The sequence below is a fragment of the Crotalus tigris genome, unplaced genomic scaffold (assembly GCF_016545835.1).
Source record: "Crotalus tigris isolate CLP2741 ecotype Arizona unplaced genomic scaffold, ASM1654583v1 scf7180000018824.943158, whole genome shotgun sequence".
In the NCBI taxonomy this organism is placed as follows: domain Eukaryota; kingdom Metazoa; phylum Chordata; class Lepidosauria; order Squamata; family Viperidae; genus Crotalus; species Crotalus tigris.
Window position 1 is genome coordinate 576431 of NW_024097214.1, and position 27001 is coordinate 603431.

A 27001-nucleotide genomic window follows, 5' to 3' on the forward strand; every position below is an offset into this window, starting at 1 on the left:
TTTTGCTTAAAGTGTTATGTTTTATTTCACAATATATTTGTGTTTTAATGAATTTGTGAATGTGTGTTCAGCCTTAATCATGTCAACTTAAATATAAGCTCTTCTAATGAACTAAAATCTTACAGAACCTCATTCTCTATACATTTTTCTCACAGAAATATCCTAAACTATTACAGGATCTGAATCAATAAATATGGCAGATGTGCCCCGATTTCCTTCCACTGATTTTAGGTTAACTTGAAGCAGATTCAGAGTGGCATGTTGGCATGCTTTTTCCAGGGATTGGATTGTCTCTTGCTTGCCAGCACTTCCAAATCACGGCAAATGCGAAATCGAGTTGTTGAAGGTTGAATAATGTCATCTACAAATCCTGTTAACACATTTCAGAATAGTTTATTTCAGTTGCTGTTTGCTATATATGTCTACAGACTTTTGTTCATAATCCTGCAGCGATCAATCCTGAATTATAGACTAATAAATATAAAGAATATTTTTATAACAAAAAATAAGTTATTCCTCGATTATTTGGTATTCAGTGTCATAAGAATAAATAAGAAAATGTGCCTGGAATTTTAATTTTTAATATTAAAATTTAATATATTTAATTTTAATTAAATAACATGCATGCATTTCCTCCCTAAAAGTATAATTGGATAATTACGTCCTATAATTAGAAGAGAGATCATTTAAACTATTCAATTTCTTCTTTCTCCAAATCTGGAAGAGCAACACTGAAAATAGCTTTTTCTTTATACATATGTAGACCTTTTTCAAACCTCTAAGAAGGACATCATGAATCCCAATTCAATTTGGGCTGTATCATCTGTTTTACTAATAGATCCGTTTAAGCAGACTACTGGAGTCAGGATTAGGTATAATTGATGCATACTCCTAGCTAAAACCATTATTCCTTATAAGTGCATAATTGTTATGGTACTTATGATCTATGAACACATTTACTAAATCAAATTTCTGAATATCCTCTAGTCATATAGGTTTTAGGAAAACTTATTGCTCTCCATATGCTGGCTAATTTATACATCCAAATATTGAAGCAGCATATAAACCGGAGTATTAATTACTGTTCTCCCTACCATAGCCCTTGAAGGAAGGTATAAAAAATTGCCCAATGGCTAGATTATGCCTCTGGGGAGAAGGGTCTGTTGAATACAGACTGGTCATATTACTTTTTTTTTTTTTTTTGAACGAATAAGGTTCTACCTTACAACTCCTTAATTGACAAATACCAAGGCAATAATGACTGACTACATTCACTTGCTATTATCAGACCAGCATGGTCTGTCTATTCATTCTGATTCCATTACCATAACAAAACTGTAACTTGTTTCTGTTAACTTGTTGAATTCTGGTCTGTGTCTTTAATAAAGCAAGTAAGAAGCATTAGTTAAAAGTTCTCATTAATTAGGCAATATCAGGAGTTCATTTTGCACATTTAAGAAAAAAGTCTGAATTCAGTGAACAGTTAGAGGTGCCCAGTATTCTTCAGAGTCAGAACTCAAAAGCACACTGCAATATCAGCATTATTCAACTTAACTACAATGTTACTTGATAATCAGCAAAACAATTTGAGATATGTATCATTCTGAAGCAGAGGTTTTTGGAACATATTTCTGTTTTTTGTATTATAAGGCTGCCAAGGCAGACATAAGCTTGAGTTCAACAAAAGCACAGAAGTACATCAGAAAATGGCTCCAGTAAAGGGATTAATTTTCCCAGCCTTGTCCCAACATTCTACAGATATCTGAGCCAGGAACATTTTCATACACAGAAAGACAAATATCCTAGATTTTAGCAACATTTGATCAAGTAATAAGCACTGCTCTTTTACACATACTGCTTCATAAGTCATAATTTACAAATGAAACCAATAGTTTACTCAAGTCAAAACCATACTGTAAAGTTTGCAGTAATTTACTTTTATAATAAAAGTGGTTTCCTGGTCGTGATATTTGGAATCAACAAAATTAATGTTCAATTTGAAAGCACTGTCCAACATTACTTTCTTGAGGAAAAACTGCTGGAGGCATGTGAGATTAATGTATTTTTAACTACCTAGTTCAATTATTTTGATCAGATGTTTTATGGACAAAGCAACTGCTCGAGGGTTAATTTCAATTAAACTCAATTATTTTTGTTTTCAGCATGCAACAAAAGCAATCTTGTTAGGATTCTAACCCATCTGCTACGTGCTATATCTCTTTCCAATCACTATCTGAAAGATCATATAAACCTAGGTCATCGTTGTACTGATTTCTAACACTGTTGCATCATATACATGGAAAAGGGAGTAGATACCTAACATCCTATGACACATGGAATAACTCTAATATAGGTCAATCCCAGAATGAAATATTGCTGATAGTTAAGTTCCCTGGGATTTCTGCATCCAGCTATAATACTCAAAGGATTATTATTAAGAAAGGAGAAGCCATCACAAGCCTTCAATAGAGGATTGTCAAATGATAAATGTTAAGCTAAGAAAAGGTAGTTAAAAAGCAGCCATTATAAGAATCAGGTTCACTAAAGAAAAAGATGGTTAATAACTTTGAATGCAAAATCAACTTCAAAATTTTCAGTAAAATTCTTAAAAATACTTACCTCTGATTGCAGCGGGAAATGGATTTGCAAACTTTTCTATATATTCTGCTTCTGCATGTTCTCCCTTCCCTCTAAAAATGATCTGGACAGCTCCCTAAGGTAACACACAATAATATAAAATTACTAAAATTCAACTTCTTGAAGTCCTCAGTCCCACATGCAAAGTAGAAAAGTTGTTTGAGTGCGAAAGCGAAGAGAGACAATTGATGCAATAGAAATTGCTATAAGACTGCCGGAAAACATATCTACCTTAGCACCCATTACTGCTACCTCTGCTGTTGGCCAAGCATAATTTGCATCTCCTCGTAGATGCTTTGAACTCATGACATCATAGGCCCCACCGTAAGCCTAGAACAAGAAATAGGTTAATAGTCACAAACTGCTATGATTTAACCCTTATGTTTTATGCCTGGTACAAATATATAAAATAGATTCTTATGAACACACACACACATAAATAATGTGGGACTATTTCCACTAATATCTATTCAAATATTGCTTATCCTTCTAAGGTCGATAAAATTGTTGGGGGCAATATGCTGATTCTGTAAACTGCTTAGAGAGGGCTGTAAAGCACTGTGAAGCAATATATAAGCCTGCTATTGCTAGTGTTATGTTAATTTCTCTCATTATTTACACCAATTTTCTGAAATGCATTCATCTTTCATTCCTGTATTCATAAAGGAAAAATTTCATGTACAAGGTACTGATACATTTGACATATTGTAATTATGAAGCAAGGAAGCACTATACAGAACAATATTGAGAACAATGACTACATTAGTCACAAAATAAGTCAATATTTAGTAGGTTTAAAATTATAACTAATCCTGTTGCATAAAACTCATGAATTATAATTAGGAAGCACAGTTTTGTATTCCAATCTGACATAACAGAGCCTTGAAATTACAGAAACTTGGTGGGATAAAACCCACAAATGGAACACACAGCTAGAGGGATTTAAATTATTTAAAAGAAACAGACCAAATAAAAGAGGAGGTGGAGTTGCTCTTTATATAAGAAATAACTACATCTCTACAGAAATAGAGCACAACAATGATAAAAACTGTCTTGAATGCATTTGGGTCAATATAAAGGGGGGGGGGAATGACATTGCCATAGGTCTATACAATAGGCCACCCAACCAAACAGACGTAATAGATGAACTTTTTGCTAGTCAGTTAACTAAGGTATGTAGGAAGCACATCACAATAGTAATGGGGGACTTTAATTACCCTGACATCAACTGGGAGACAAACTCTGCACTAAGTGAAAGATCAAACAGATTCCTGACAAACCTAGCAGACAACTTTGTCTCCCAAAAAGTAGAGAAGAGAACTAGGGGATCAGCCATATTGGACTTAATTCTCACTAACAGAGATGAAACAATAGAAGGTGTTGAAACCACAGGAACCTTGGGGGGAGTGATCATGCAATACTGAAATGCAACATTATGCAATCACAAGTAATAGAACATAGTCAAACTAGAGTCTTGGACTTTAAGAGAGCTAATTTCAACAAACTCAGAGCTTGGGAAAGATTCCTTGGATGAGAATCCTCAAGGGGAAAACAACTCAAAAAGTTTGGGAAATTTTGAAAAGTGAGATCATAAAAGCCCAGTCTAGCACAATACCAACGAAGAAGAAAAATAACAGCTCTTAAAAGAAACCAGTGTGGCAGCATAAAGAACAGGGAGAAAGCAGAACTACTCAGCTCGTTTTTTGCATCCATATTTACACAAAGGGAAAAAAACAGTCCAACCTATCAAAAACAGTACCGTAAAAACAGATTAGAAATACAAGTTAAGAAGGCAAGAAAATGGTAAGTAAGCACCTGTCCACCCTAGATGAGTTCAAATCACTAGGACCAGATGGACTACACCCCAAGGTTCTGAAGGAACTGGCAGACGTGATCTCAGAACCATTAACTATATCTTTCAAAGATCCTGGAGCACTGAAAACTACCAGAGGACTGGAAAAGACTTGATGTAGTTCCCATCTCCAAAAATGGATCCAGGAAACCACAGACCTATCAGCCTGACCTCAAACCCTGGGAAGATCTTGGAAAAGATAATCAAGCAACAAATCAGCGAACACCTAGAGGCAAACAAAGTCATTACCAAAAGCCAACATGGGTTTGTCAAAAACAGATCATGCCAGAAAAATCTTTTGGCATTTTTTGATCAGGTGACAAAATTAGTGAACCAGAGGAATGCTGTGGATATAATTTATTTGGACTTCAGTAAGGCATTTGATAAAGTAGACCACAACCTACTACTTGAGAAGAAAGAAAAATATGGGTTAGACAGCATCACCACCATATAGATTCGTAGTTGGCTGACCGGCCGTACTCAGCGTGTGGCTGTCAATGGAACTGTATCTACATGGAGGGAAGTGTGTAGTGGGGTGCCCCAGGACTCTGTTCTGGGTCCAGTGCTCTTCAACATCTTCATCAATGATTTGGATGAGGGGATAGATGGGGAAATCATCAAATTTGCAGGTGACATCAGGAATAACTAACACTCCAGAAGATAAGCTTAAGATAAAGAAGGATCTTGACAGACTTGAACATTGGGCATTATCTAACAAAATGAAATGCAATGGTGAAAGAAGTAAGGTTCTACATTTAGGCAAGAAAAAACAAATGCACAGGTATAGTATAGGTGGTACCTTGATCAATAGTAGCAACTGTGAGAGGGATCTTGGTGTCCTAGTGGACAATCACTTAAATATGAGCCAGCAGTGTGCTGCAGCTGCCAAAAAAGCCAGCACAGTACTAGGCTGCATTAACAGAGGGATAGAAGCAAGTTCACGTGAAGTATTAATACCACTTTACAATGCCTTGGTAAGGTCACACTTGGAACACTACATCTAGTTTTGGTCACCACAATATAAAAAAGATGTTGAGACTCTTAGAAAGAGTACAGAGAAGAGCAACAAAGATGATTAGGGAACAGGAGGCCAAAACATACAAGGAACGTTTGCTGGAATTGGGTATGTCTGGTTTAATGAAGAGAAGGACTAGGGGTGACATGATAGCAGTGTTCCAATATCTCAAGGGCTACCACAAAGAAGAGGGAGTCAAGCTATTCTCCAAAGCACCTGAAGGCAGGACACGAAGCAACGGATGGAAACTAACCAACAGTCCTGACCTAACTGCCAATTAATTAGTGGAATAACCTGCCTCCAGAAGCTGTGAATACTCCAACACTGGAAGTTTTTAAGAAGAGACTGGACATTTGTCTGAAATGGTATAGGGCAGGCATGTCAAACTGCCGATCCACGGGCCAGATGCATCATATTGAAACCACGCCCACGCCATTGCCAACAATGGGGAAAAAGTTGCGATACGTCATGCAACATCACATGACGTTGCGAGTTTGACATGCCTGGAATAGAGTTTCCTGTCTGAGCAGGGGGTTGGGCTAGATGACCTCCAAGGTCCTTTCCAACTTTATTATTATTATCAATAATAATAATAAAAAATAGAAAGGTCACAAGGAACATTTTTTTCTAATGCTCTAATGCAGTGGTTCTCAACCTTTTTAATGCCGCGACCCCCAACTGGTCGTAAGTCGAGGACTACTCAACCGGTCGTAAGTCGAGGACTACTCAATTGGTGCAGCACTGTTTGCAAAATGGGACGTTTGGCAGGCTCAGCAGGGCAGAGACAGCTTGGACAATTCCTATTGGCTTTTGAAAGCCAATAGAATTAGACTCTATTCAAGAGAGTCTATTCTACTGGCTTTCAAAAGCCAATAGAATAAAAGGGAGTAGCACAGCTAAGGAAAAGGGGGAAAAAAATGATGGACTGCGTTGTTTGGCGACCCCCGTGAAATGGTTGTTCGACCCCAAATGGGGTCCCGACCCACAGGTTGAGAACCACTGCTCTAATGCTCCTGCATACAATATTTTTGAGATAGATTAAATACTTTATTACGACAGAATATGTATAATGGTTTCTCCACATGGCAGATATGAATAAGTAAATACTGGTTTTACAGTTAAACATTTTCGTAGATTTTTTCAATCTTCAGTTCCTTGCAGCTTATATACCTGAGTCAGCTTTTTATTTGTTCTTATTTTTACCACTGTAACATTAGAATTTAAATGAATGTTTTCAACAACTATCGGGCACTTCTCAGTTTATTCATCTCTGATCTCTCTCTTCCTACCACAAAAGTTCCTAAATAGCCTTTTGTAAGATCTTAACTTTTCTGTCATACTTCAAGAAATTATCTGTTCATTCGTAAGTTCTTATTCCCCATACAGGCCTACTGTATACTGTCTTGGAGATGGACCATGGTGTCAGGTGAAGGAACTGAAGTACCTGCAGATTTGAGAATGTGCAGTGAGGGAGTGACTATTCCAGATCCTGCCTAAGAGGTCACCTCTAGAATGTTCTAATAAAGCTCTATTGGGCACAACAATAATATATGCAAGTAGACAGATGACCAAAGAACAATCTGCCCTAATTATGTTAACATATTCTCACAAAGATGCAGCAGATAGCAATAAATAAAATACATCTTTAAATTACATTTTATTGGATGTTTTTAATATTTGTACCACTCAACCTTGTAGTGAGCTGGGCGATCAAATACATAAATAACCTACCTTCCTCGTGATAACAGTGATTTTTGGCACAGTTGCTTCTGCAAAAGCAAAAAGCAACTTTGCACCATGACGTATAATTCCCCCATATTCCTGAGCAGTCCCTAGAAACAACAGGAGTTGAAGTCACAGCTATTATTCAACTTACTATAACATAAATGGAATGCATAATTGCATTTCTACACTTTTACACAAGATTAACAGATCTACACTCAACAGGTAAGTTTTTTGTGCAGTTCTTTTAATCTAGGATTCAACAATGACATGTTTGTTCAATAAACATTATTGTTATTAAAATTCTGGGGTGAGCGACCTGCTTCCCTCCTAAATTAATTTTTGCAGCTTTATTATTTCAGTCTCCTACTTCTTTGAATTGGAAAACATGCAAAATTAACATAACTCTAAAACTGGTTAATATAGTAAAATATCCTACCAGAAATTCTTAGTGTTGCTGGTTACAATATAGATTAGGATTCTGATGAAGAACTGGATGAGACACAAAAATAAAAGCAATTAGCAAGTCTTTATTAAATAATTCTGAATATTTACAAAGGAGAGTTCCTCCCTGCACACTGATGAGGAAGACAACTCTCCCACATAAGTATCCAGAATTATTTTAAGAGCTTTCTTAATTGTTTTTATTCTGGTCTTTTTTGCCATTTCATCTCCAGTATCCAACTTCCAGCAGCTACCGTCAGCAACATTTAACCTTAGCTATGTGCATGGCTTTGTGCCACCCACATTGGTCGTCCTCCATGTCCACTGGGGCCTTTTCCTCTGCCAAAATTGATTAAATGCCCTTGTCACTTAACCTCCCCTGACAAAAATACCTATTTCCACTGCCTCTTAAAAAAAGATGGAACCATGGAGTCCAGTCTCTAGTCTTCTGCCTTAGTGAAAACATGCCAATAATAAAATGAAAAGTTATATACCGGTGCTCATTCTTTACTAGTTTATAAAGTTAGAACAGAATTCTGCATATAAGGCCTTCGTAAAATACAGTACACAGATAATCTCTGACATATAATTATTAAATTAATTCTTTCCTTATGGCATAATGACAAATGGCAGTTCAGAAGAATGAAGAGGCAAATCCTTTTGTATTATGACTGTAGAAAATTTCACATTGCTCCAACAAAGAATAAATATGCTTCTTTTAATTTTTAAAATATAAAATACTTATCTCTGCAATTGCAAGAAAAAGTAAATCTATTTCTTAAATGCAACACTCTTTCAATTAAATCAATTAGATAACAAGGGAGATGCAGAACAACTTACCTGGTAAAAATCCAGGCACATCTACAAATGTGATTAGAGGAATGTTGAAAGCATCACAGAAGCGAACAAAACGGGCTCCTTTCACAGAAGAATTTATATCCAAGCAACCTAATTTTTTTTTAAAAAGGGAAATATTGTAAAATATAATTTCAGAGTATTTTAAAAATGCCATATGTCAGTGATCCTGGCATAAAATTGTCTGCTTGTTTACAAAAATGCTTAAGCAATGGAGCCTAATGAGTAGCATACACATTTTTTACCAACAACTATTTGAATAAACAAACTTCTACACCCAGCCTGTTAAATTTTAGGTGTATAATATGTAACCAAATATTCTCTATTACAGTAGCAAACACTAAGTAGTACTAATCTTTTATCCAGGAATTTTAATTATACATGCATTTATTCAAATTTGTTATAGCTGCCCAACTTCAATGGACTCAGTATTATCAGTGCTAAATATCAATATTTCCTGCTATCAGATATTATATCAGCTTTCTGGCTCTACTACAGGTTATAAGTTGTTTAATTCATATATTTTGTTGGCAGTTTTAGCCATTATTCAGATGAAATGATTGAAATGTTGACCCTAATATAATTGGAGGCTAGTCCTATGATTCATTTCCAAATAATTAGGTTTATCAGTGTTTGGGTTCTGAACACACATTCTTTGCTATTAAAGTTAAATATATTTGGCAGAAGAAACAACTTGTTGTTGTTGTTGTTGTTGTTAATTGCGAAGTCGTGTCCGACCCATCGCGACCCCATGGACAACGTTCCTCCAGGTCTTTCTGTCCTCTACCATCTTCTGGAGTCCATTTAAATTCACACCTAAGGAACAACTAGCTATTACTATTTACAGTGTATGAATAAAATAATTTATTAGGAAACTCAAAGATTCTAAAGTGTACACTTGTACCAAAGTGTCACTATTTGTCTGCTTCAGTTTAATTAATATATTGGTAGTTCTCACTTAACATCTGCTTTTTTAGCAATTTTCACAATTACAACAGTAATGAAAAAGTAGCTTTAGGACTAAATACTCGCATTTACAACCTTCACAAGCAAAAGAAAGCTGGAGTAAGGTCATAAGTACAGTTGCTATTTCACTGAATGAAGACTACCTATAGTTCAATATTATATTAATATAAATGTCAAATGTCAAGAGTATTTAAAAAAGATCATTACATGAAGATATAAAGCAATTTCTGTACATGAAATGCAAAACAATCATATGGAAAAACCAACCATGAGCTATGGCAAAAAAAAAAAAAACTTGGGGGAGGATTATTTTAAGGATAATTTGTGTTAGAAGAAATTCAAGACACCTAAAACACAACTATGAAAATCTGATAGAAGTTAACATTATCAATTTTTTAAAAAGACCTGGTTAAAGAAGACCGTCTTCACTCCTTTCCTATATGAAGAAAGAATAGGTGCTGAGCACGTCCCAAGATATTTTGGGAGTAATTTCCTATCCAGCTTGCAGAAATTGAAGTTTTCTAACTTCACTTCTTAGAAATACAGAGCTGCCAGGATCATACCTGAAGCTACTTTAGGCTGGTTACCAACTATTCCAACAGTTCTTCCATTCATTCTAGCAAATCCAACAATCAGATTTCTGGCATAGGAAGGCATGATTTCAAAGAATTCCCTCTCATCAACAATCTGCATAAATTAAGATTCAAATATTCAGCAAAATAATGAAATGTGTTCTTACAGATATCAGAACCAAGGAAAAAGACTATAAGAAATAAGATTTTAAAAATATTTTTCAGCAGTTCTTAGTGTGTTTCAACACATTACTACAAGCAAACCTTTATAAAACCAATCCTTAAATGTTACTTTGATAATTATTTCACAATGTATTTAATCATCTCTATTTTTAAATATTTCTAGCAATTTAAAATTCCTGTAACTTTTATAACACTGAAAAACATAGCAGTGGATTAAATTACCTTGTTCCTCCATACTAACAGAGTTCTATTGAAAGGTATGATGATTAAATGTTATCAAAATAGTGTCAGCTCTTAGCAACTGCTAATTTGTCTTCAACTAGTCTTTTAGATCTTCCACTATGATTGAGTTCATTCACCTTACTGCTGGTGATCCTTTTTTCCTTTTCTTTCCACCTTCCCCAGTATTATAGACTTCTCAAGAGAGCTAAGTCTTCAAATAATTTGTTCAAAATGCAATAATTTGATCCTTGTGACTTGCAACCTTGAGAACTCTGGGCTGATTTTTCTAGGATCCATTTGTTTGCTTTCTTGACCATTCCATGATATTCTCAAGAGTCTTCTCCATCACCAAATTTCATGATTTTGTGAGAGAGTATTCAAGGAACAAAAGTGAGCTTTAGCAAATCTGAATAGGAAGCAGAGGAAAAAATGGGGGAATTGTACAATTGTTAAATTTAAATTTTATGGCGATCATTATGCTTCCATTTTTATACCAAATAATGCTTTAAGTATATAGGGAAATTACTCAGCTAGAAATATGTCATCTATAGCCCAGATTTCTTAGAGAAATAAAATATCAATAGTGCTAATATATTCCAAAATGGACACAACTAAATTCTTTATTTTACAGCCAGGATTATTGCAAGAAAGAATGGATACTGAATCATTATCTTAGAAGATACAGATGGTACCCAGTACTCCAACTAGGTAATCAGGCCTTGGGGTCTCAGAGAATTGGAGACATTCTTACATGGCTCCATTTTAGTAGATATTTATACTCTCTATGTAATTTGTATAGTTCAGTTTTTAGTAGTTTTATTTTTAATGATGATTTTTAAAACATTTTATAATGATTTATATATTTATTGATTTTCTTAAGTGCTATATGTCATCTACTTTTTGTGAGCTTCGGAATTACATATAAGAAATAAACTAATAATATGATCTGGTTAAATCTCTGGGATCTCCAGTTATGGAAGGTAATGCTATATCAGGAATTTCCTTTGTAGCAAAACTGAAAGAAGCATGAGCTTACAAACGGAACTGCCTCAATTATTGTAGAATTTGATGCCCTTTAAATTTGGAAAATAGCCCAATTTATTTCTATAGGAACATCCAAAATTGAAAAATAAGGTGGGTGGGTCCAACAAGATTGAAGACATTCCTTAACATGGATTATTGAAATATAAAAAGATCTATCTCTTCAGCCTCATCACAAAGGAAAAAAAGCTTCAATCTCTTAACAATCTGATAAAGCCCAATTTGCTCCATTCAACTCATCTCACGAGAAAAGATGTCATACAGTTTTAGGTGATACAAGGTCAAAGCGGCTCAGTTGTGGCAACAACTGCTAGCAGAGTTCCCATAATCTATATAGCTTTTGTAAAATAATCTGTTCCTCACACCTGGGCAGAGATCCAAAGTCACTGATAAATAAATTTCACTGGTATCAAACTTGCCATTCTACATATCAGTTGGTTGATATAAGGACCTGGCTCAGTCAAGGACAGTTAAGGAGAGAAGGCAGTGATGTTAGCAACAGGCTTATTATTTGGATGTTTATGCAGTCCAGAAGTAACAATTAAACAAAGGGGAATAACTTCAAAGAGGGCAAATTCTGAGATACAGTTGACTGACTGTAAGTCAACAGGATCCGCTTATTGCCAGGCAAGCTTGGGAGCCAGTCTATGCTGTGTCAGAAAGTGTTTTGTTTGTTGTAGATTTCTCTCCAATCAGCATTAAAGGATGATTCCTAGTCTAAGTGTTCTAAGAGAGAAATGAAAAGTTCTCCCATCCCCTTCTCAATAACCATGCCTCAAGCATGTTCTCTTCAGTTACATTTACGTAAAAAGTTTTAATTTTTTAAAAATATTAAAGAAAGATCAACAAGCAGATTCCACCCCTTAAAAGGGGTATGTTCATTTAATATGTTATTTAAATACTATGGAATTTACTAAATCTTCATATGCACTTTACTATAGCCATTCTATATATTATACATGCAGTAAAATCAAGACAGAAGCATAACTTATTTATATCTCATAGTAATTATCAGATATAATTTATACTACCAGATCATTTGAAAAGACAAAAAAAAAAACCCATATCCCTTTTCCAGACTACTGTCACATTATGGGGCACAAATCTTACCGCATGTACAATATCCAACATGTCATAAGCTTTGGTTGATTCCATTGGGACAATTGTATCCAACTCATGTACCAAGCGATTACTTTAAAAAATGGAATGAAAAGCAAGACATTTACAATATACCATAAAAAAGTATTCCCGTAATTCGTAAGTATAATCAAGGACAATTTCAATAAATTTAATCATATTGATTCAGACAAGAGGATGAAGTAAATATTCATCTATCACTCTACAAAACTGAATGTGGAATATTAATTAGTATACTCATCCTCCCAATATTACTGAGAATCTGGCCATTTACTGTATATTTACAACCATTATCTATCAATTAATAGCTCTCCAACAAAATTAACTAAAAAACCAACTACTTATCAACAAAAGCCGAGAATTAAGAGGAAAAAAGAAAGTAGCTAGGCACATCATATCAGCAACAATGTGATAGACCGTATCTTCTATTGCTGTAAAAATAAGAATTTGAATTTTTACTTTTTAGCTTTATGGCCAGCATCCCTCTGGAATAGTTCCTACAATATCTGGCAGTCATCCATCTCACCACTCAAGACAATGGCACTACCTAAGAATGTTACTCTCAAAATGAATAAAGAAACAAGCCTTCTCTGAGCGTCAGAATATTTTTGCTTATGCAAAACGTACTTACTTACCTAGAGTCATGGCATTCTCTGACAGGAGCTGGATCCTTGTTACTAAGTGGCAGGAAATTAAAGAATTCCCTAAGGTTGAGCAAAGCATCTATGTCATTTTCAAAAGCATAATGTGCAACCCCTGTAACAAAGAAAAAGAACAAAAGTAAATTTAAATTGCAAAAAGTCACTTACAATATTGTTTTTAAAATACCTGCACTGACCAAAGAGCAATGTGCTACCAAAATTAATTAATCTAAAAAAATGAAAAATAATTTCTTTTGACAAATTTTAAAAGCAAATTACTTCAAAGGTTCTTCAACTGCTCCAAAAAAATTTGAATATGTTCTCTAGAATTCCAACCAAATGACTTTTGCCAGATTCTAGAGAAGGCAGGGGTTGGATGTTGTAGCATTAACTGCATTATAAATGGATCCTATTATTGCCTAATGAAAGGATACCCTGAGGAATATACTAAATGCCTCAAATGGTTTCTCCAACACAGAGAAAAAACGTTTTCCTATGCTTTGAATTCTTCAATTTTAATTACTCTCTGTTTATAAAGAACAAAAATGAAAAGAAGCTTTAATAATATTTATCATTATTGAATAACAGGAATCCTCTCCCTCCTGGAAAAAGGAAAATTTGAGAATTACCTTTTAAGTAGTAAAAGATATCATTCAGATATGAGATAAATAGCTAAAATATTATGAATGCAGCCATTGTACATAGAAAAAAGCGGACTTCCCCTCTATATAAGGCTGCAATTCATGAATAATAATGAAAGCAAAATTCATTCAGCGGCCCAAATAAAAAAATAAGCAAGCATTCATAAGAATCTTCATTTAGTCTCAGTTTATCCTGAATAAATTTATTTTTCCAGAACTCATGCATTGAGAATTTAATTCTAGCCTTTATAGTTTCATAACATTACAGAATTAGCAATGGTAAATAAATTAGCCAGTTCTAACCTGATACTGCAGTATGCGTCTTCGCACCCCCAAGTTGTTCCTGAGTTACATCTTCATTGGTCACTGATTTGACTACATCAGGACCAGTTATAAATAGATAAGATGTATCCTAGAAAAAAACAAGTATAAAAGAATGAGGTGCAAAATCTAATATTCCAAGTATCTAGGAAAAGGAAAATTTATTGGAAAAAATAATGTGTATTCAAATAATACATCATTTTACATTATCTCTAATTTAACAAATATTTCTCAACATATTTGAAATGAAAAAGTACAAAACAAATTTTAAGTAAGATATGTTACTTCTGAATGCTTCCTATCTGAACATCCTTCCTATAATTTCTAATCAATGACAATTTATAGCTCCAAGCAAATGAATCATAGCATTAAAAGAAAGACTAATACAGCCTGTGAAGCTGAATACCTTACAGTTACAGCCTAAAATGTCGTATTTTGTTTATGCTTGGGATTTTACAAGCACTAGTGAGAACTGATAGCCTTTGAACAAAATTAGGCCCTTTCAGTCTGCAGCCTCATCTCTTTTTTTTTGTTGTTCTGCTGCCCTAGGAAACAACCCAGGGCACACTGGCACCCTTTTCATGCCATACAACATAGGGTAATGTGTGCCCCACCTGTGTGCTACTGACTTTTGGTTCCCTTCATTTTATAAATAGTAGTTTTGGTGTAAGTGAACATACATTTCATACAGTTAAATCAATGAAATAAGATGATATTTCTGCAGCAAGAATCCTGGCCCCAGCTATTTATAGATCCTGGAGCATTGAACTACATTATTCTGCACACTGCAACTCCAACCAGTTACAAATCATTAAGTATGGCTCCCAATCACCAAAAGACTAAAGGGAAATCACTTCATTAATGTGCAACACAGGAAGAGAAAGAGAGGGCTCTGTTTCTTCCCAAGCAACTTTATGCAATTCCTGGACTTAACTCTTTCCGCCTTTTGCACTAACATCCTTACTAGGAACAACAATTAAGTAAGGGGGGGGGGAAAGCTGGAGACAGGACTCTTGTGACAGGAGTATTATCCTTCATTTATTTATTTATGTTAAATGATTAATATTTACATGTTACTTATACGTAAGGGCGTAGGTCTATACATATGTTGTATACAGTATGTTTAAATGTGTGTTACGTATGTGTACACTTTGAGAGCAAGCTACTAAATTTCATTTTTAATGTGTGCCATTATGCCCACATGACAACAAAGGTCATCTATCTATCTATCTATCTATCTATCTATCTATCTATCTATCTATCTATCTATCTATCTATCTATCTATCTACCTTGTGTCCACTTACATCACAGCTACCAGTACTATATATTTCTTGCCTACAGTGAAGGGAAACAAAATTCTGTTACATAATTCCAACACAAAATTCTGTTACATTACATTTCCAACACAGTGAAGATGACACTCAACTTATATTAAACATTGTTTGGTGTTTTCCATGAACACAAAAACCTCTTGTTGCATTAATTATATCTAAAGCTTATAATCTTTAGATATAATTAATGCAACAAGAGGTTTTTGTGTTCATGGAAAACACCAAACAATGTTTAATATAAGTTGAGTGTCATCTTCACTGTGTTGGAAATGTAATATCACTGACACACACATTGTACCGTAGAACTCTTCTAAGAATCCCCCAGTTTGTTTCATAGGACTGTAATATGTTTATAAAATGATACTGGAAAGAGAAATAGGGTTTAAAGATGTGAATGTGCTATTGAACTATACAGCTAAAGTCCATAAAGCAGTCTAGCCTTATCATGCATGAAGTTCTGCCAGAAAGAATCTGCTACAGAATCTGCTAAATTCAGAAAGAATTTTAAAAAAAGAGATTTCTGGCTTCAACAAAAGGCTTCTTTCAAACTCAGATTCTATGTGGAGATCAAAATGTGGATCAGTCATCAGTAACTAAGTTTAAACAAGCTTGGGATAAACCCGACAAAAATTAAAAAAAAAACAAAATAAAAAATTAAAATTAAAAAATAATAAATTAAAAAGAAAACAAAAAGAATGCAAAGGGCAAAGTGAATGGACCACTATGTCTTTTTCTGCCGTCAGTTTTCTATGTTTCTAAAATATAGGAGGGCAAGCAGTAACACAATTTGGAAATTTTGGACCTCAAAGTATTTTTTTAGATTTTTCTTCTCCCACTGTTTTTATTTTATAAGCAACTCAAGGTGACAATCATACACAATACTCCTTTCTTCTCCTATTTTCCCTTAACAACCCTTGAAGTTGGTTAGCCTCAGAGTAAGTGACTCAAGTCACCCACATGACTTTCATGTTTAAGATGGGACCAGAACTCATAGTCTCCTGTTTCTAGTTTTCCTTGATTTTAAAATATAAAAACCCAAGCTTGTTTCATTTTAAAGTTCTCCTATTCATTCATATTCAGCAAGATTTGCCTAGAAGTCTCCATCAGCCAATTTGAACCACAGAATCCTGATTATATCGGTTAAGAATCAAGCTTCAATATGTTTGCTGAAGCTCATGGCTTAATATGTTTTAGAATACAGCTAATGGCAATAAACCTTGCATCCTTACCTTTACCATAAATGTGAAATCTGTTAAAGCAGGAGAATAGACAGCACCTCCTGCACAAGGACCCATAATAAGAGAAATCTGGGGCACTACTCCAGAACATAAAACATTTCTCTGTAAAAGAAAAGAAATCATCCTTTATATCTTCATGTTACAAAGTTTCCAACCATATTTTATATTTGCCAACCATCTTTCTGAAATTCATATTGCAGAAAATCACATGATTAGATTTTTAACATTTTTACAATAAACAAGTAGAGATAAAAGAGTGAGCATAAAGGAAGACTAATTCTATAGAAAGAAAATAAACCAGATATAGCTGGTCTTTTTGTTCCAATCACTAAGCATGATCATAAATTCTCAACCCTTATTTTAAGAATCCACATTTAATGGTCAGTTCATGTAGCTGCCACTCAACAAGCTTCTACATATCCTGACTGCTTCATGCATAACAGCTGCTACATCTGACAGCTGCTATAGACAGATGCAAATGAAAAGCCTTGTAGTTTTTCTGCCCTTTTGCCTCCGGATAGTTTTCCCAGCAAGGAGAAGAATGGATCTGTCACTGATATTTGATTTAGTTATTCATTCTTTTTTCTTTTGGCCTGGCTTACATGTGAATGATGATGGCTATAGCCATTTCCTTCTTGCTGGGCACATAATTTAAGGAGAATACAAATAAAAGGAAACAGTGAAAATGTATTAAGTATCAATCCATATTCACCAAATATTGACCAAGAGCTAAAATTAGAAAAAATTAAATGTTTATAAATATTGTTCATCAGACAGAATATAACAAAGGGGAAGTTAGAAACTAAATATTTTCCTATGTTTATAGTTTTTCTACTTTCTTGAATTGTTAAATAATAAAACATTGGCACTCAACCCAGAGATTCAAAAATCCTTTTTCTTATTGTAAAAACAACTTAATGTACCCTGCATTATAGTTAATTTTCCATCAACAATATATTGAGCACTAACTGTATAATTTCAATAATTTCTTTGTCCACTTGATACTGCATTTCTATATTATTTTTTTCCTTTGCTTGTATTCTTTTTGTCTTTTAAAAATGATAAAGAAAAAATAAATGTAAAAATAAAATGTTGATGAAGGGGGAGGGATTTTTTTTAACAATATTAGCAAAAACAACTGAATGAGACAATAGCACCAAGAATACTTCATAACTTTCTCTAGGTTAGGAGTGTCAAACTGCCGGCCCATGGGCCGGATGCGTCATGCCGAAACTGCGCCCACCTCATTGCCAGCAATGGAAAAAAAGCCATGATACGTCGCAACACAACACGTGATGTTGCGAGTTTGAGACCCCTGCTCTAGATGACTGCTTAAGTAACATGTTTATTTCAGGAGACCTCTTTTGTCACTTCTAACAATGCCACTTGGAAACTTTGTAACATAAAGATAGGCAACCTGAAGCCTGCAGATGTTTTGAACCACCATGAGTGCCAAGTGCTACAGGCAACAGTAAATTATTATGAGGATTGTAGTACAAAACATCTGGAAGACATTAAGCTGCTTACCTCACCCTAACAGTAAATCACGAAGGGAAAGAAGATATACATCTTGTCCCTGGATCATGACATCAATCCCTCTTCTTTGCATAAAGCCTGAAAACAGCAGGAAAGGAAAGAAAGAATCAATCACGCTTCCTTTAAATGCCTTTTTTATGAATATTTAAAATGATTACTAAACTATAAGGTGAAAGTACTATACATATCATGATTTGTTGGGCCATCACATATTTAACTGAAAAATTTCTCACTAAAAATATGTCAGCATAACCAGCCAAGGATTCCACTCCTTCTTGAATACGGGCTCCTCCTGAATCATTCAGCCCAATAACAGGAGCACCAACCATAACAGCCTGATCCATAATCTAGGAAAACAGAAGCACATGAGTTTGTACAATATCATTACAGACAATGTAGATAAGTCATCCACATGGCTTACCTAATTAGGCAAACTTTGTGTAAAATAACCTTTTTGTCTATAATCAGAATCTAAGTTGAGTCTCTCTTTCTTATTAACTACTGGTTTGTCCATCTTTCATAGCAACTGGCATCAGTAGTATTATTACTTCATATCCCAGCTCTAGGAATGCAAGGCAATACACCCAGAAATCTATCTCAGATTATCCTCACATCAACAATCCTATAAAATAGGCTACACTGAGAGATAGTGACTTGCCTTCTCAAAGTCATTCAGTGTACTTCATGGTTGAACATGAACTTGTCCAACTTCTAAATTACTAAACTGTGCTACTGCATCTATGTTGCCAAGAATATTATGTGGATATATTCAAGCTTGAGTCAAAAGAGATTCATAATTTTTTTACATATTCAGTTAGCTTTTGACATGTAATGCATATATTTCTATATACCTAAACATTTACTAAGTATTTGGAGTTCTATAATGTAAGCAAGTCTGTCATAATTAATATGTATTAAGTAATATTAGAAATAAACATATCTATGATTCATTATTACAGGAATTTTTTTCTTCAATCTTACTCTCTGCTGAGTTTATAAGAAAAAATAATTTTAACATCATATTTGATCTAGTACAGGGGTTCTCAACCTTGGCAACCTTAAGACATGTGGACTTCAACTCCCAGAATTCCTTAGCCAGCTTTGCTGGCTGAGGAATTCTGGGAATTGAAGTCCACACGTCTTAAAGTTGCCAAGATTGAGAACCCCTGATCTAGTACATCTGAGTTCAGCAACTTACTCCACTTATCTTAAACAATGAGGCAAGCAGCAAACCCCACCACCACAAAAACTACAAAAAAATGTGCTTTGATACTAATTTTAACAAATTTAAACACTTATTTTACCAAGGATGGGACAGAAATAACTTTAGAGATGATTTCCCCATGTAAAACCTAACTGCTAAATTTGGATGCAACCCAGAAAAGGGGTTATATCAACCCAACTAATTCAATAGCAATATTTTTGCATTGTATTTTAATGTTATGTTTTGCTAAGCTATTAATAAGCACTAAATTGTATAGTAAAATAAAAGGTCACAACCATACATAAATTAAAATATTTTCAAACCTTTTAAAAAACCAAAAGGTCTTTGACTCATGTCTCCCACCCAATAAAAGAACTGCTCAGCAAACATCCCATAAGTTTTAACAGCTGAATTACTGTAATCTGGGAAGGATGACCAAAAATATTTACATAACCATATTACAATGCTTATATAGACTATATAGCAACTGATTTAGATCTCTGATAGGCCACCTGCACTGCCTATAAACTTACCTTGCAGATCTTTTGAGCATGTGCTCCAGATAAACTTCCCCCAAACACAGTAAAGTCCTAAAAATTTAAGATCAAAGTAAAATGTTTTAAAATACAAATATCAAAATAGCCTATCATGTAAATACATTTACACAGAAGAAACATGCTAATTCCATTAGATAGAGCTAGATCACACCCTAAATAGTATGAAATTATAAGGTTATTCCTTCTTATAGCATTCTACATAAGATGTGGGAGAAAAAGCAGTACATCTGGTGCAAAAACAATACTTTACTAGTCAAAATGGAGAAATTACAAAAACAACACTTCAATATATTCATAATTCAGAAATAAAACAATACCTGACTGAAGACATAAGTCAGTCTGCCATTAATTCTACCCTGTCCAGTAATCACACTGTCCCCAGGATACTGCAAAACAAAACAATTAAAGTATAATTCATAAACTGTCATGACTTATATAAACCAAAGTAAGCAACTGCACAATGTATATACTACACCTTGATGCTTTAACAGTTCCATTTATTATGTATCCAGCAAATTATGAAGTAAGTAAAACAGAATGTTTATTGGCTGGAGAAAATTATTCTTCTAAATATCTCTCATTAAGACTATGAAATATCTAGAGAATTATTTCAAATGCATAGAAAGGCGATAGCTCCATTTTAAACAGATTAAAATTAGGGCACTAAATCAGCCATTGTTTCCCACTCAGCAAGAGTCATGGAATTTAAACAAACAAACAAACAAAATGTTCAATACCTTGTTTTTCTCAATTTCCATCCCAAAATCTGCACATCTGTGTTCCACAAACATGTCATATTCTACAAAACTGTCAGGGTCCAATAACAATAGTATACGTTCTCTGGCTGTCAACTTTCCCTAAAAGAAAAAAGAAAAATAAGCCTTGCTGTTAACATAATAGCATATTTATATAAATGTTTTCCAGACTGAAACTCAGAGCTAAGCATAGTAAAAAATATCACTCAATAGTGGCCCCCAATTTGTTCCATAAAAAACATGATAGACCTTTTCTCCCACAATGCAATAAAATGATTAAGTACAAAAAGGCAGCCACAATAAGAAACCTCACTCATTTTAAGGCTGTAAAGCACTATGAAGCGGTACATAAGTCTAAGTGCTATTGCTATATCACATAATGCATTATGTGACAGACTAAATATAAGAAATACAGAGAGAAAGAATGTGTGCAAAGTATTTTAATCTGTTCTTGTGCTGATCCATCCATGATATACTAGATACATGGCAAACCACTCGCTGCCCTCCATATTGTTTAATATCCAGCCAACTCATATAGTTTCTTTAAATACGCTGGAAGAAAACACATGGTCCAATCAAAGTTGAAATTAATGCAAAGATTATACCTTCACACCCTCCTATCCTCTTCCAAGCTCCATGTTACAATGGATGGTGGCAACTAACCAAGTTTGACTGATCTTGAAAATCTAAACAGGGTTGAATTGGGATGGCAATCCATCAAGAAATCCCAGAGTTATAGGCCTGAATTAAAAGGTTTAAAGAAGCATCCCAGAAGGTGGAATATAAAACCAGTTTGTTATTGCCAAGATATAACACTGATATGTCTGTGTAGTCTCTTAAAGTTAAAAGTAATATAAGAAGAGTTGACTTAATGTTTCTGAACAATTAAAAAAAAAGATCCAGCACAGTAGAGGTGTTGTACCAGGAACAGCAATTATTGGCAACATCCTAGGGTCCTTTGCCATATCTTGCAGATAAGTCACTTCCTTTTTGTTTTCCTTTTCTCAGGAAAGAACATTTTTTTGAAATCAATATTTGGCCTCCTCTGCATTGGAAACATTGGACAGAGCGCTAACTTGCAAAACCGAGTTGCCCTAGTCATTATTTCTCAAAGGCAGAAATGCATGGTGGCATTCTCTAATCATCCCCAATTGCCTAAAAAGGCCACTTCCACCTGTCTTTTCCTGCTACACAGTTTGTACCTCAAGATTGCTGTGCATTTCATACCTTTTATTTCATTTCACTGTAGGCAAGCACTTCCACTCCAACTGGCTACTGCATGCTATAGCAGGAATGTCTCCTCCCCTCCAATCACGGGTTAGTGCCTTTCACTACAATTTTTCCACAGGCTGCTGTGCCCTTCTGAAGAGACCTTGACTAGAGACATGATTTCTTTTTCTTCATGTAATAGGGTGAAGTGGATAAACAGTGAGCTTTCTCTCCGTCATCTTTGCTCCCACTTATATTTTGTTATTTTCAGTCCCACCAGCTTAATTATTAGTTTGATAGAAAAAGAATCAAAGTCTGTCAGAATGAAAGGGCAGATTTATTTATTACATGTTCACTGATGGAACAGTGAAATCAAGTTTTTTTTTTCTTTTAACCAGGTGAAACTAACATAAATTTTGCTTCTTTCCTTTCTGGCTAAAATGACAACAGTAAAATTATTGGGTGTTTTGTTTGTTTGTTTGTTTACCTACCAGTGGATGCATCAGACAGAAAGATGTGAACCCACAACAGCAAATAAGAAGAGCTCATACAAAGAACCCGCACAAAGAAAAGCAATTGGTGTTTGCTCTTCCAGCAAAAAGGAGAAAAGTAAAGAGGCAGGAAATCTATTGATCTGGGGACAAAGTAAGGATAGCCCTGTCAGAAAGTTACAGTATTATTATGATCAAAGAACAGGAAGAAGTTAAAATTTGGAAAGGCATTTCTTTAGCCAGCTTTATTTGCAGTAAGTTTACACAAAGGAGTCACACAGGCCAGTATGGAAAATCCTAGAGCTTCTGTCTTTCTGCATTCCTCACAGGAGAAAAAGATGACAAATTAAGTAAGCTAACCTTGTGCACTAAGAATAGTAAACACACTTTACCTTACTCAGGTACTTCTCATTCAGGTTCAAAAGAGAGAAGGACACCAAGAATTGAGGAAACAGGAAGGCCTAAAGGTGTTTATGAAGGTAGGGGTAAATCATAGTTTAGTATTACATACATCCATTCTATCTCAAGGAATGATCTGCCAGACACATCTGATCACAATAGCCAGTCTGTGTCCAGCACCTGCTAGTCAAGAAGTTTTTTATTTAATCAACAAGATTTTGTTTGGCTAAAATGATTAAATAATCTTATGTGTCTTGTATGAATAACTGTTAAAAGGCAATAATGTTAGTAGTCATTACAATATTTAATTTACTTAATTTAATTTGTATTGCATTGCCAACATTATGCATCTCCAGTTCCAAAGTAAACTGCAAGCATAACACAGGGGTGTTCGGAAGATTCTGCAGGACATGGACTTTTCAATCATAATTACTCTCTAGCCTTACCAAGCAAGCTATCTGTTGCCTGTGTTGCATTAATTCTGAGAAAGGAAAGACGAAGTCTGATGGATAACTGAAGCTCTACTCAATTAAGATTACAAACACCTCAATAATTGCTAGATTTAGAGATCGGGATTTTGTAAATACAGCGTGAGAAAGGTGGAAGGTGGCCTTTTTGGACCTCTTCTTGACCTCCCACACTAACTCTACAAACTGCTAACTGGACGGGGCGATCTGCTTCCTCGTATCCGTAGTTTTCATTAAATAGAAAAAACAAGAGAGACGATCCTGATCATCACCGCGATAGAGAAGTCGGCGGCTATGGCGGTCGAAGGTGTCGGAATCTTTTCTAACTCAGCCGGAGAGCGGGAGGAATTGCAGCAGGGTGGGGGGAGGACTATAGGCCATGACTTTTCAATGGTCCCCAAGTGGCATCCTCTTAGCACTGGCCAAGGCCAGAACCTTCCGCGGAAATCACTGAAACGGCACGCCAGGGAGCAGCCAGCGGCCACGGGCCACGCAAGGGCTTCGTTCGCCTGCAGCTACAGGAAAGGAGGCGCTCACCCGCTTGTGTTGCGCGTCTATGCGAGCTTGACCGCCTCCGAGCAATGCAGCGCGACGCTTCTCTTGGATACGCTCGGGTACGGCGACGGTCCGGCTCCGGTGGCTGCTGCTGCTGTTGCTAAACGAGCGGCAACCTCTCAACAGAACTCTCGAGGGAAGGAAAGAAGGAAGCGCCCGCAAAGCAGCCATGACTGAGTGGATTGGGAAGACGCATGCGCTCTTTCCTCCAGAGGACGGCCGCCTCCTTGACCCTGCCTCGCTCTCTTACGGTGCGGGCTGTAATTGGTTTGCTTCGCGCCCTTTGGGATCTGAATTTGGAAATTAGCTATAAAAGATGACGGATTAACACCTCAGAAGATCCTAGCTTTCCAACAAGTGGGCTTATTCTCATATTCTTCCCAACCTGACCTCTTCCAGATGTATTGGGCTTCCCTCCCTCTACTATCCTGAGGCTGTAGCGGAGTTTGTGCTGTGTAGCGAGCATTGCTGCCATTTTTGTGATTATAATTAGCAACTGACCAAGAAAAGAGAAAAGAAATGTTCTTCTAAAGAAGAATAGAGCTGGAAGGGACCTTGGAGGTCTTCTAGTCCAGCCTTCTGCTCAAACAGAACGTTCAGAAGGACCGTTTGTCTGCAGAAAGGACGGCCTGATTCATTTTAAATCCACTATGTGTGTGTTGGGAGAAATATTGTGTATTAACTTGTAAAAAAAAAAGCTATTGAGACACCGTATCGGTAGAAGTATAGCAGTTATTAGTCCAGGGTTGCTGTCTGATCTTGTAACTAGTGGGTTTAGATGCAGGACTGGCAGTTTAAAAGAAGAAAGAAGGAATAATTAAGCTGTTCAGGTTTTCTTGAAAAGGGCTGTTTTCACTCAACCTGAGATAAAGCTTATTTATTGAACAGATCACAGTTTCTGGGATTGCATAGCATATTAAAGCAGTCGGGGACCATAGGCATGTGCAGCAAGTCACAGTGATGGGAAAATGTGAACATGATGTTACAGTGTGTACTTTGCCCATGTGTACTTGAGTTCTAATATCTGAATTTAACTACTTAGATTGCAGAATTTGTGTTATGATCACTTTGTGCTCCCGTCCTATTGTGCCCTAATGGCTTTGGACCACAGTCTTTGAAGGAAAACTGTGTTTTGTTTTCTTGCTATATTTTCCAACCCATAAATTAAGATCATCTTCAAAGAACATGCAGTCAGTGGCTATTCAGAGTCAAGCCTTTTCATGGGTGGTACCACCCCAACTTTGGAATCCCCTCCCCAATAAGTCCTGAGCCATTCTTACTGTCTTACAATACCAGGCCTCGAATTCTTGTTCTTCAAGGCCACCTGATAATGTGCTAAATGCAATTGTGACTTTTTTTTTTTACAATTTTTACGTTTTGCTATTGTAACTAGTTATTGTTATTTAATAAAATGTTTTACTGCTTTGTTTTAGTATATTTGTAATTTTTAATAGTAAATCCTTCTGATATTTATTTCAACAAAAAACTATAGAAAAGTTTTAAATAAATAATTTTAAAAACAATGTTTGATTTTACCAGTTTCCAAATCACAGCTTTGTATTGTACTGAGAGGTTAAAATATATGTGTGGAAGAGTAAACCCACTGAATTGTGGTACTTTTGCATAGACTTATATGTATAAGGTTGTTAATAACAAATGATGAATAATTGTATATGAAGAGGTAAATGAAAATCAAGGGTAGGTAGCTTTTTCATGCACGATATTTTGAAAGTTATGTCAATCTTTAAGATTATGCTTTTTTGCAGGGATCCAGATTAATTACCTCATAGTATTTTGATATACTCCTGTTGCTTTTGGTAAGGCTATAGCAAGAAAAGACTATTGAATCATCCTATTTACTTATTAACAAACTGACCAGGAGGGACAAATCAGTAACTTTCTTAAGCACTTTTGTTTTCAATCATTCTCAACAATGTTTAGTTTAGGAAAGCCTTGCTATTGATAAATAGGTAGCATCTCAGCTAAACATGTGTTTCACTGCCAGAATAACTAGTAAAAGCAATACTGATTCCATTCCGCAGTCCAAAATGAAGGTGTTGTCAAATGCCCTTGAGCTCTGCTGAGCATGCTCACTTTCATCTTAATGTCTTCAGTGCATTTGATTCTTTAGTTGTATTCTCCTCTCTTTTTCTGTGAAGGCAGATGTGAGAATAGCAAAAAGATCTATACTACGGCTTCAATGTATACCCAGAACTGACATCATTTGCTCTATTTTTGACTTTCCAGTTCAAAGGCAACAAATACCCAGGTCTATTTTCTACGAATTTAGAAGGGAGAAATGGACACACGGCTGAACGTTGCAGAGCAGCTTCCTTATCCTTAATATATTTGGCCTTTGGTTATTTTGCTATACAACACCCTCTAACAAAAGGTAAAAGATTATTTTTCCAATTTTGATTGTATTCTGCTTTCTTTTCTTACATTACAAATTTAATTCCTAAATGTCACTGCATGTTTATTTAAGCAAAATCTTTCTGCCTCTATTAATGTGCATGCAATTTTAAAGAGATAGCTTTCAAACTGAAAAGATTTCACAGAAAATTATCATAATTTAAATAAATTGCAGTAATCAGCTAATACAGCCTAGAATTATGTTCCATATGCTACAAGGAACATCATGTTTCTGTTATTTGAAGAATTAATGAAACGTAAATTAGCATAGCTTACAGTGTATCTTTTCCCCTTCATTTTCAGTTGATAGATTAGCATATTTTTTCTTCCTGATTCTTACTTCTTTAGCATTTCATAATACTCTAATAACATCCCTTGTAAATATTTCACAATTATAAACAATCATGCTTGGGTTTGAATAGATTAAAATTATTATTAATCAATTAAAAGGAATTCATTTAAATCACAATCTGATTTATATTAACATTTCAAACTGAAAGTATAGTAGTTGGAAGCACAGATCAGCACCACAAATATTGGAAAAGCTATCACTGCTAAAGCTATTACCTGGTGTGAAAACAAGTTGAGAAGGAATGG

At 35.2% G+C, this 27001-nt stretch overlaps 2 protein-coding genes across 5 annotated transcripts in view; one reads left to right on the top strand and one right to left on the bottom strand.

The window, feature by feature from the left end:
* On the bottom strand, window positions 1–24195 carry PCCB (propionyl-CoA carboxylase subunit beta). Its single transcript, XM_039356341.1, has 15 exons — window positions 23975–24195; window positions 20854–20973; window positions 20434–20502; window positions 20093–20149; window positions 18589–18702; window positions 16811–16921; window positions 14232–14340; window positions 13282–13402; window positions 12620–12701; window positions 10055–10178; window positions 8511–8618; window positions 7236–7336; window positions 2869–2967; window positions 2620–2713; window positions 1–370 (listed from the first exon to the last, which is right to left on the bottom strand). Exons 1-15 carry the CDS (start codon window positions 24161–24163, stop codon window positions 249–251), a joined length of 1620 nt encoding a protein of 539 aa, XP_039212275.1. The 5' UTR covers window positions 24164–24195; the 3' UTR covers window positions 1–248.
* The window catches only part of SLC35G2 (solute carrier family 35 member G2), a 5715-nt gene continuing 2819 nt past the window's right edge, over window positions 24106–27001 (top strand). Inside the window, exons 1-2 of one of the 4 annotated variants that reach the window (XM_039356345.1) lie at window positions 24106–24243; window positions 26240–26384. The gene's annotated coding sequence lies outside the window, so the exon portion shown is untranslated. Of the gene's footprint in view, window positions 26385–27001 lie in introns of all 4 variants that reach the window. The other 3 variants (XM_039356343.1, XM_039356344.1, XM_039356342.1) reach the window with 3 other exon arrangements.